General features: G+C 62.2%; 1 protein-coding gene across 1 annotated transcript in view; it reads right to left on the bottom strand.

The window, feature by feature from the left end:
• Window positions 1-6,800: 6,800 nt before the first annotated feature.
• LOC308631613 (phosphatidylinositol 3,4,5-trisphosphate-dependent Rac exchanger 1 protein-like) overlaps window positions 6,801-11,194 on the bottom strand; it is a gene marked incomplete at its 5' end in the record, with an annotated part of 82,913 nt that continues 78,519 nt past the window's right edge. Inside the window, 5 exons of the mRNA XM_081262997.1 lie at window positions 6,801-7,179; window positions 8,459-8,526; window positions 8,712-8,814; window positions 9,976-10,148; window positions 10,994-11,075. Of these exons, the coding sequence (XP_081119123.1) occupies window positions 7,137-7,179; window positions 8,459-8,526; window positions 8,712-8,814; window positions 9,976-10,148; window positions 10,994-11,075 (469 nt within the window). The 3' untranslated portion in view covers window positions 6,801-7,136. The remainder of the gene's footprint in view (window positions 7,180-8,458; window positions 8,527-8,711; window positions 8,815-9,975; window positions 10,149-10,993; window positions 11,076-11,194) is intronic.

The following is an 11,194-nucleotide window of genomic DNA, read 5'->3' as shown; positions in this document are numbered from 1 at the left end:
AGAAGGAGGGAACGAGGCCTGAGGAGGGAGCACCCAGCAAGATCCCTCCTGATGAGACAGAGAAGATTTTCCCAGAATCCCTAGCACCGGACTCCTGTATCTGATTGGTGAGAAGGGGGTCAACAAGGACCCTGGGCCTCCTGGAAGGAAGAGTGGCCCTAAATCTCCATCATGTGGCTCGGGAACCAACTTCCCCAATCAGACCCCCAAAGCACACGAAGGAAAATCAGCAAAGAATAAATGGGATTTCGCCAAACTCACAAGCTTCTTCACAGTGAAGGGAAGAATCGAGAACGTGGGGAGAGCGAGCCTCCAGAACCAGAGAGGATCTTGACCAGCTGCACCTCGGGTAGAGCAGGACTGCCCAGGAACACAAAGACCTCAGAACACTCCACACCAGAAAGGAGAAAGACCCAATCCACGAGTGGGCAAAGGAGCCACAGACACTTCACAGAAGAAGAAATACGACTGATCAACAGACATGTGAGAAAATGCTCTGGCAATGAGAGAAATGCAGGTCACGGTGCCACGGAGACCCCGTCTCACTGCAGTCAGAACGGCAGCCATCAGGAAGACAAGTACCAATGAGCGCTGGCGAGGATGTGGGGAAAGGCACACTCGCACACGGCTGCTGGGACTGCAAACTGGTCAACCGCCCTGGAAAGCAGTGGAGATTCCTCAGAAAACTGGGACGGAGCCACCATTGACCCAGCATGCCACTCCTCAGCACTCCCCAGAGACTTAGCATCACACATGAACACGTGACCCGTGTAACTCAACCCACGCACGGCCACGAGAATGGGAAGCTGCACTCCGTGGATGTGTGACATGTAAAAATACCTCACAGTCAATCAAAAAGTGGGTCACCCTCCACCAACCACAGGCACAGGGACGTGGTCCTGAGATGGCCTCTCCCGCGTGAGTCCACCTCTAGAGTGTGTGGGGCCCAGAGTAGAATAAAAACGCAGGCCCCACGTTCAGAAGTTACCAGCATTTCGAGAGCAAGAGCAGGGCCTGAGGCCACACAGGCCCCCTGCCCGCAGGTCCCTGTGCACCACCCTGAAGCCAGCCCATCCCCCGGGTCACCTCCTGGGCTGCACCTGCGGCCCAGGCAGGTCTGGGGGTTCAGGAGCAGGGGGCAGGCCCGGGGAGTGAGGAGGGGACACCACAGCCCCAGCAGCCCCGGGTCCAAGGTCCATGAGCTCCTGGCCTGGCTCTGCAGTCCCTGCGTGGGGACAAGGCCCAGCGAGCTGTGGGGAAGCTGTCACCAAACACATCAGGCTCAAGCAGTGTGACTGCTGTTTGGTTTCCTCTGGGACGAGACCCAGGTCCCTGGTGGCCTGTGGGTGCCACGCAGTGGTGACCCAGGACTACAGAAGTCCCCTCCCCCCCACTCCAGTCCTGGAGGCTGCAGGGCCTCCTGGGTCACCTGCTGGTCCCTCGAGCTCTCCGAAGCCCTGCTCTGGAGTCACCAGCGCTGCTGCAGAGAACAGAAACCTCACCTGTGTCATCGTAAGGCCACACGTTTCATAAAACACCACAGAAGAAGCCCAACAGGTCCCAGAACTAAAGGGTCGCAGCGCCACTTTGGCTCCGGGGGGGTGCTTTCTGCACGTTTCTAAAAGCCCCCACATGGCAGGCCCGGGGGTGGGGCAGAACTGCTGGGTCGCACAGAGGAGGAAGTTGCCTGGCTTTGCTTAGAACCTACCAATGGTTTCTAGGCATAAAATCCCAAGTGCACAGGTCACCTGCGTGCTGTGGTCCCTGCCCCTCCAAGGTCACCTCCTTCTCCCCTCCACTGCTCCAGCTGCCGTGGCCTCCTCACACCTCCAACCTCAGGGCCTTTGCACTGGTGCTTCTACCTGGAACCAGATCTCTCCATGGATCTCTTCTCCTTTGGTCCCCATTCTAGGGTCTGCCCCAGAAAGGCCTTCCACGATCACCAATCAGAGTGGCTCACACATCTGTCCCTGGGCTCTCACCTACTGTATTTAACTTGCTGTATTTATGCCAGCTGCCATTCCACATGTTGATACAAATAAAATCTGTCTTCTTGTAGCAGAATATGAACTCCAGGGGCCTCAAGAGTGTGGCTTTAGGCCTAGAACAGAAGCTGGTGCATAGTGAGCCCTTGATAAATAGTTGTTGAATGAAGCCAGGGAGGGTAAGGGAAGGGCCAGACCTAGAATCACGTTTAGATTTCTGCAAAACCTTGATGGCCAGAACGTGGGGTGAGGACACACTCCTGACAGGGGGCATCAGTCAGCTTTTCCTTACCGTAACAAAATACCCGAGGCAGGATACTTTTGAAGAAAAGAGGTTAATTCAGCTCAGAGTTTTACAGGCTGAAAGTCCAAACTGCACGGCACAGGCTCTGGTAAGGGCCCCCATTGGCTGTGTCACTTCATGGTGAATGGTCTCTTCCTGACAGAAACCTCAGGAGGCACACGATACCAAGAGACAGGGTGTGTGTGTGTGTGTGTGTGTGTGTGTGTGCGCGCGCGCGCGCGTGCGCATGCTCTATCAGACAGCAGGAAATGCTACGAAGAACAAAACACGGTGAGGGGAGAGGGTATCAGGAATGGACGGACAGGGCGACTTTAAGCCCACCTGAAAAACATGAGGGAGTGAAGCCAGAGGCCCTGGGAAGAGTGTTTCAAGCCACGGGAACAGCACGTGGAAGGCCCTGAGGCCGTGCTGTGACACGAGGCAGTGAGGCTCCGTCTGCTTCCCGGCTGACCACCTTCCCCCCTCTCTCTGGGACAGCGACTGTCCAACCCTTCCCCCTCCCCCTTCCTGCAGGTTCCAGGACACAGTCGGCTCTTTCCTGGGGTGCTCCTGGTCCATGGAAACCCTGTGGCCACCCTGCTTCTGATTTGCCAAACGTGAAGCTGCTCCCTCAGACCCGGAGCCACACAGGGGCTCCACTTGCCGGCTGTGTGACCTCAGGTAAGTCACTAAACCCTCTGAACCCATTTCCTGCTCATCCTAGAGGGGGCCCCTCAGAGGGGTGGCAAGAGGCTGATGAGGTGGCGCCTGCCCAGCAGAGTCGGACAGACACACAGCACTCAGCACACGGGAGTGATCCCAAATGTCCCCACCGCTCCTTCAGAGGAGTCGGGGAGGGGTCAGGTGGCCAGAGGAGAATTCCTCTTGGATCGCAGCCTCTCTTCACAGGTGGGGGGACCCACAGCCTGCGGGGCCCTTCCTCCAACACCCTGCTGTCCTGCGGCAGCCTCGGACAGTCGAGGGGACGAGGACAGGGGACCAGGGTGCAGGGGCCTCCTGCAGCTCAGTCCTCTGCCTCACCACAGTCCCCAGGAGCCAGGACGGCCTGCCCCACAGCGCCACCTGGTGGCCACAGCTTCCACGTAGCCATGGTCCCCTGAGAGGGACTTGGGGCGCCTTGGCAATCGTGGGTGCGGGGCCACAGCCTTCGGAGGACCGCTCTTCTCAGTCACAGGGCCATTCGCCCCGTCTCAGATCCACTCGGCAGGGGGAAGACACAGAGAGGAAGAGGGTCACCGAGAGAGAGAGGGACAGAACAAAAGTCACGATCCCCGCAGGTCAGGGACACAGCAAAGCTGAGAAAAGAAACAGCAAAGGCGAAGCAAACAGAAGCCGAGGCAGACGGTCACCTGAGCCCCCAGGAGGGCCAGTGCCCGTTGTCCAAATGGCCCCCGCGCTGCCTGCTGGCTGGCCCTGTCCCCAATGTGCACCCAGGAGCCAGCCTCAGGCCTGAAACCTGGTGCCAGGCCAGGAGCTCAGGAACCTCAACTCCGGGCACAACATGGTCCCTGGCACCCTCTGCTGGACAGGCTGGGCGCCACACGCCTCCGGGAAGCCGCTGAGGGCCTAGCCCATGGGACACCCAGCACTGCAGAGGGAGGTGGAGGGGGAAGGCTCTGAGCACGGTGACCGCCTGGAGATGGCCACTCAGTGAGCACGGCAGGCTGTCGGGTCCGGGAGCCAGGCCAGGGTTCTGACCTCAAAGGTATCAGACAGGACCTCCTGGCCACAGCCAGGCCAGAGCCATGGTCAGCGGTACACGCTCTGGCTGCTCCCAGCACTGACGGCTGGGCCTTCCTCTCCTTCAGCATGATCCCTGGTGGCTGGCTCTGGGCTGGTGCTTGGCCACACACACAGGATGGGTGGGCTGGCTCCCGGGGTGCTCTTCCTGGCTGCCAACCCCATAAACAGTTATGATTACATAAAATCATGCAGTGGCCAACACATCCGTCCACTCTGGCTTCCTGAGGGACCCTGTCCACATCACCTGCACTTGACAGTTCAGACAGCAGCCTGCAGGTTCAGGCCTCGGGGGCCTGGATGCCAGGGACGCAGGAGCACAGGACCCGAGAGGCCTCTCCCTGGGCTGCACCTGCCCTGGTTCACTGTTGACGAGCGGTGACTCCTGGCCACCAGCTCCTGCCCTGGCTGGCAGGGACAGGCAACTCCAAAGCCTAGGACCTCGAAGGTGAAGCGCCAGAGGTCCTGTCAATGGGAGCCAGGCCCCAGGGACTGGGGGACCTGAAGCACTGGGACCCTGCTACAGGCAGCAGCTGTTCCTCACCCACTGCATGTGGCCTGGCAGGAAGGTGGACCAGGTGACCAGGGCACCTACTGCCAAGAAAACACATCAGGGTTCAGGAGTGAAATCCACCAGCTGATAAATAAAGGTCCACACCACATCTGGGTGCCAGGCAGCGGGCGGGGACACTCCTACTCCAGGTCCTGCCAGGGCCCGCCGGGGGTCCTCTAGTCTCCTGTAAGAAGGCCCCTGGCCCTGGAAGCCCTCTGTCCTGCTGAGCACTGGAAGGGCATGTCTAAGAGGGAAGTGGGGCCCATCCCCCTAACCCCGCCAAGCCCCAGCCGGCCCCAGGCTGCCCATCCAGCCCTTCTCTGCAGGCCCCAGGCAGTGTCCAGGCTGAAACCCGTCCTTCCTGTGGCAGCGTCTGCCCGAAGGAAGGCGCTGAGTCCTCCCCGCTGACCCCGACTCCAGCTGGGGGTGACAGTCGTCCCTGAGTTTCTCTGGGTCCAGAAACTGGCTCAGATAATTCTAAAGAATCGAGCCATCACAACACCCCAGATCCCAAAGTCCCAAATGCTGTCACAGCATCGAGTCTTTTGGAACCTCAGTTGAAAGACACAAGGATACCCTGGAAGGGGCCCGATGGGGCCCTCGGGAATGGGCCCGGAGGGTCAGCCTGGACCCCGGCGGGAGCCCACCCCGCCCGCGCTGAGCTTCAGCTCCACTCCTGCTCGGATCCAGTGGCCCTGCAGGTTGGGGCGCAGGACGACCGGGTGCTGTCCCTCAGACCTTCCTAAGACTCTGGCACCTAAGGCACCAGCAGGGGGCAGCCAGCTGCCGGGGAGATGGCAGTCACCATCTTCTACGTCACGGAAACCCCAGGTCCGGTCCTAAACACAGGGAAAACCCACCCAAGACCCATCATGCACCGCTACCAGCGAGTCACAAGCCCCGTGGCATCTCAGACCATCCCCGCCGTGCCCGGCAAGGAAGCCACTCTGTCCCTATGACCAGGAGAAACCTGAGGCACCGGGTGGAGGCACCAGACCCGGGGGGCCACTGGCTGGAGGACCCGGCACAGAGCTCCCAACCATCCTGTGTGGCCGTCAGAGGTCAGAGCCACCCCAGGCCAGGTGACACAGACCAGGCAGGCCGCAGCCGCCTCCTTTGTGTCATCAACTGGTTTTAATGGTACTAAAAGCCCATCGCGACTGTGAGGAGAGGAGCCCGGACATTCAAGAAAACCAGTGCGCAATGGCCGCCCCAGGGACCCTTAGCTCCCTTAACAGGGCTGAGGCGCGCCCTGGGCTTTAACCTGCAGCAAGATGTGGCAACAAAGCCACCTCTGGTGGGCCTGTGCACGGTGACAAGAGGGGGTGGCCTCTGGGGACGGCAGGGACCAGGGTGCCCAGTAGCAGCCCACACCCACTCTCCCAGCCAGCCAGGGTGGCGAGAGTGACAAGACACCCCCCCTCCCCGTGCTTCCCGCAGATGCCGACGCCAGGGACAGCCTGCTGAGGGTCCTCTGTGGGTCCCTCTGCCCACAAGGGCAGGTGGCTTCAGAGTCCCAGATGCCCTGCTCTGAGAAGTTAACATCAAGAAAATAAAGTCCACCCGAGGTGCCACGCAGTGTCCCGTGCAGGAGGCCCCTCAGTGGCCCCCGGCTCCCCGCCTCCCTCCGCAGCTCTGCCACCTCTCAAGCCTTTGCAGCCACCATCTAGAAAGTTCTAACCCCGAGTCAATGCTGGAGAAGCAGGGTGGGCAGCAGGCACCTGTGGAGACCGGGACACCCTGCCACCCCAACTCTAAAACAGAGGACAGTGTTCTTAAAATTTTCAATAATTTAGTTTTTCTTTTTTAGTAGAACTGGGTAAAACTGCAATACTACCTCACATTGGTCCCTGTTAGACAATATGCCCTTCTTTGAAACTTAAAATGTCAAATATATAATTATACAACCTTAGAAAAAATCTCAAAGACGGCAACGACAACAAAAAATAAAATAAAACACCAGAGACGTCACGCCATATAAATAAGTCCGAGTGCGTCTCGGCCCAGGGCTGGCGGCTCCAGTTCCGATGGCGGTGAGTGACGTCATTAGCTGGTGTGGCTCTTGCGTGTCCTCCGGTGGCAGGAGCTGCACCTGTCCCTCTCTCCTTCCTGGCTGAGGCTGGGTGCCCTGAGTCCACCGAGCCGGTTAGTAAGGTTGGGGTGTGCAGGAAGCTCGGGCGGAGACGGCGCGGGCCCTGGGATGTGGCCTTGAGGGAGCCCGGGTTCAAAGTGCAGTGGCGCCATCCCGAGGGAGCTGTCCGCAGGCCTCCCGGGCCAGCACCTTGACACTGTCCCTAGGACTGGGATGGAGTCCGGAGCTTGGCTGCACCGTGAGCTCCACAAGCCCTGGAGCCCGGTGCCCAGGGTGGAGAATGTGCGGCCCAGGGTGGTGGGCAGTCATGGCCGAGTAGGCCCTGTCCTCGCAGCAGTGCAGGGAGCTGGCCAGGGACAGCTGGGCAGGAGCCTCGGGACATCTTTGCTGCCTGTGGCATGGCCTTCTGGGCCCCCTCACTCTGCGGCTCCGTGGGCGCAGCTGAGAGGTGACCCGTGGTGTTCAGAGGTCTCCGTCCACTGGAGGCTGGCAGAGGCGGTAGAGGCTGGTAGGGGCAGGAGAGAGAGGATGAGTGGGACCCCAGAGGCCCTTCAGCACTCCCCCGCCACTTTGTTGACCTTATAGGTGATGCACACCCAGAGGACACCACTTGGCAGGAATCAAGAGACAGAGCGTGAACACGTGGACATGCCACACCTTCCCCAGCTGCCCGGTCCCCTCCGGGGCCACATCTGTCCCCCAGAGGCCAGCAGGTGTTTACAGACACAGGCGTGTCTTTGTGAGCAGACCTGTGTGTTCAGACACGGGTGTGTGGGGCGTGGGGTGCCCTTCTGCACCTGCGGCCACTAGCAAGACCCGGTCTCTACCGGAGCTCCTCCCTCCGCAGACCCCGGGACCCAGATGCAGCAGGGTGCAGAGAGGGCTCCGAGCCGAGCCTGCACCTGAGGGGGGTGCGGCTGCTGGCTCTCCAACAGGACAGGAGGTCAGATGGGCCACGAGGAGTCCTGACCGCAGAGCGGGAGCAACGGGCAGCAGGCCACCGCAGTACGGGAAAGCCAGGCCCCAGAGGCTCCGGGGACAGGGCTGGGCCTGGGTTTGGTGGCTCTGCCATCTCCTAGCTGAGTAACCTTGGATGAGATGCTTAACTTCCCTGGGCCTCAGCACCCCCACCTGCCAGCTGGGGACCACAGCAGGACCTTGCTCTCAGCATAGCTATTTGGGTCAAATGGGTCCCCATGGGAAGATGGACCGGGAACCTGGGGCGGGGAACCGCCCAAAGAGTATCAGGAAAAGAGCTGAGGGTGACGAGCCGTGTGGGACCCTGGAGCACCACCAAGGGCAGCGGCCTGGCCCGGCCACATGCTGGGGCCACAGAAGACAGCGGTCACTGGGGGAGTGGCCCCAGGGCGTGCGGGGACACTGAACGACTTCAGCAATATCCAAGCTGTTTCCAGATGGGAAGCTATTGAACACCGTGAGCAGACGCGGAGAAGGAACTGGGCAGGGTGGGCGGGGGACAGGGTCTGGCCCAGTGAGCCCAGGTCCCAGGGGCTGCACAGGGCTCAGTGCCACCGAGAGATGGTGGGGTGGAGGACGGGAGGGCAGACTGACCAGGTCCCCCCAGCAGCCACCCGCCGCTCACTTGGGACCTTTAGGGACCCTTTCCAGGGCTCCAGGAGAAGCAGATCCTCGTGAGGTTACAGACTGAGCCAGACTCGTCTCTCCCAAAGCAGGGTCCTCAAAAGCCAGATGGGGCCCTGGCAGAGCCCAGGGGTCTGCCAGGCTGAAGGCCCCCTGGAGGAGACGGGGCAGGGGCCACTCACCGCGAAGCGCCCTGGGGCATCTGATCCTTGACTCGCAGGTTTTGGGCCAGAATCTCTACTCTGGGGCCCTGGAAGGTAAGAGTGTCAGTCTGGGGCCTGGAGGAGTGGGGACAGGCAGGGGCACCTGGCTGCGGGTGGGGGGCTCCCAGGTGGGCTAGGTCTGGGCTGAGGGCGCGCAGGCCCAGGTGGCCTCCCACACACAGGGAGCAGGCAGCTCCCCTGGGCCCCAGCCCGGAGCACCGCCGAGGCCCACCTGCTTCCGCATGAGGTCCGTCGCCTGCATGATGCACTTGGGCAGCAGCCCGTGGCTCCGCGCCAGGATAGCCGCCTGCTCCAGGGACACGCTCAGGGTGCTCCTGCGGGTGGGAGAGGGCGTGGGCAGCGGCTCCCACCGCCAGGCCCCACCTCCAGTGCCGTCACCCCGTGTGGCTGCGCGGCCCACCTCCGCCCTGCGTCCTCTCCGGGCTGACCTCCCCCACCTGCCCTCCTCCTCCTGGCAGCTGCCACCCCTCGGCAGGTCACTGCTGCCAGGCAGGGCCTGGGGGCTCTCAGTGAGCTGAGGGCTGACCGAGGGGACTCCTCCGGCCTGGCCTCTGCTCAGTGGCCCCCAGCACAGCCACGTGGCTCAGACCCTATCAGGTCAGAAGTGGCTCGGCACCGGGCCTGCGGCTGGAACCCCACCCTGCGCCCTTCACTCCGGGACCCGGGACAGACAGTCCATCTCTGCACACCCCAGTTTCCTGAGAATCAAGACGAATGTGTCATTGACGTGGGGACCAGAAAGAGGGCTGTCCCACGCACTGCAGGACACGGAGAGCACCTGGCCCCACCACTAGATGCCAGTCCCAGACACTGCCAATGTCCCCTGGGGAGCAGAACTGCCCCTGGCTGAGAGCCCCTGAATGAGCCCTTCCACACCGGCTCAGCCGGGAGGAAATGAGCCCGTGGGCGCAGACACCTGGCAGTGCCCAGCTCGCAGGGTGCCCTCCTCCCTTGATGGGACACAACTGGATGCCTGTCCATCAGTGCCTATCAGTGCCGGACACGGGGCTAGGTGGTGGGCTACGGCAGAGAGTGACACGGCCCCTGACTTCACGGGACCCTGCCTGGGGGGGGGCGGGCAGCAAACAGAGGCCCTGGTGAGCGGGAGGCACCTGAGTGGGGGGACGAGGGGGCCTGGAAGGGCCCACTGGAGAGGGGCGGTCTTCCTCCCTGGGGCCAACACAAGGGTGGGGACAGAAGGCAGAAGTGTCCAGCAAGGCCAAGAGACCAGCGCATCCCGAGGAGGTGTGCGACACCGTTCCCTCGCGGATGGCAGGCTCAGGAGCCTGGCACCCGCCTCCTGCTCCCAAGCCCGGCTCCAGGACACCCGCAGCCCTGCCACCCTCCACTGCTGCCACATCTCACAGCAACCTGCGGCCAGATCCCCGAGGCCCTGCCCCAGGCCGGCAAGCAGTGGAGGACCAGGCCTCGGGCCCAGCCGCCCTGACCCCGAGGCCCAGCCGTCTCTGGCCTACCTCTGCATGCCGGTGCCACACAGGGCCATCTGACAGGCCCCCAGGCGGTAGCAGAGCTCCGAGGAGACGGGGATGAGGCTGGCACCGAAGCTCCCGCCGGCCCCAGGTTTGGGGTGCACCAAGGACTTCATGAGGCGGCAGAGCTCGTCCAGGGCGTTGATGGGGCGGATCAGCTGCAAGGCGTGGGACAGATACAATGGGGACGCTCGGGGCACAGCCGAGGGCCTCTGGCCTGCCTCCCCATCTCCTCCTCATCCAGAGGTCCCTGCACCTGTCCCCCCAGCACCTTCTCCAAGGTTTCCATGACCTCTGCTCAAGAGCAATCTGTGGCTCCCCGCTACCCTGCAGTTGGCATTCGGTGTTCGCCCTGTACTTCAGGTCTCACCCCTGGCCCGGCCTCTTCAGGCCCAGGACGTCTCTGAGCACAAACAGTGCCTCGCTCGTGCCCTCCAGACCCCTCCTGAGGAGGAGCCCTCCCTGCTGTCCCAGACCCCCAGCCACCGCGTGGAGGTAAAGGTGGCTCAGTCTTCCTGTGCCATGGCGAGATCCTGCCGGCCACACATCCCACAGCGCGGTGCCCAGCATCTCCCAGGGCAGCTTCCAGCCCCAAGGCCAGAACGCCACGCCGGGGTGAGGCCTGCACAAGCCGGGAAGGCCGGCCACAGACACTGTCAGCAGGGGCCGACAGGCTGGTGGCCCTGGCTAGCCCCGCCCCGCACAGGCCAGCCTGTGGGGAGGAGCCCCCAGGAGGCCTCACACCTGTCCACTTCTCAAAACAGCTGGAAGCCTCCGTTGTTCTGAGGAGATCTCTTGATTTCTAAGTGCCCACATCAATGTGAAGGAAAAAGAGGACCCAGGCCCACCCGGCGTGGGTCCACCTCTCCAAGGGCGCCAGCCCCAGAGAGACCCGCAGTTACCACAAGAGCAGAGAGGAGCAGGCCACCAGTGAGCAGAAACCACCTGGGGACTCCCAGGTGGGCCAAGTGGTCCCTCAGGCCCCGCTGCAGGGGGGACGCACCTGGTCTATCTTCACGGCGGTGGTGCTGGCGTTGGTGGTGCTGGCGTCCGTGGGCAGGTTAGACCGCTCCAGGTAAAACGCCCTGAGGGAGAGAGAGGCTGAGAGGGGCCACCCCCAGCCACAGCTGCAGGGCTGTGGTCTCCCAGGAGGAGGTCACCCTCAGGGCTCCCTGACAGCCCCCCAAGTGCTGTCCTCAACAGC

The sequence above is a fragment of the Spermophilus citellus genome (genome assembly GCF_964194105.1).
Source record: "Spermophilus citellus genome assembly, chromosome: 12".
Taxonomy (NCBI): domain Eukaryota; kingdom Metazoa; phylum Chordata; class Mammalia; order Rodentia; family Sciuridae; genus Spermophilus; species Spermophilus citellus.
Note: the sequence above shows the minus strand (reverse complement) of the source record. Positions and strands in the feature narration are given on the sequence as shown.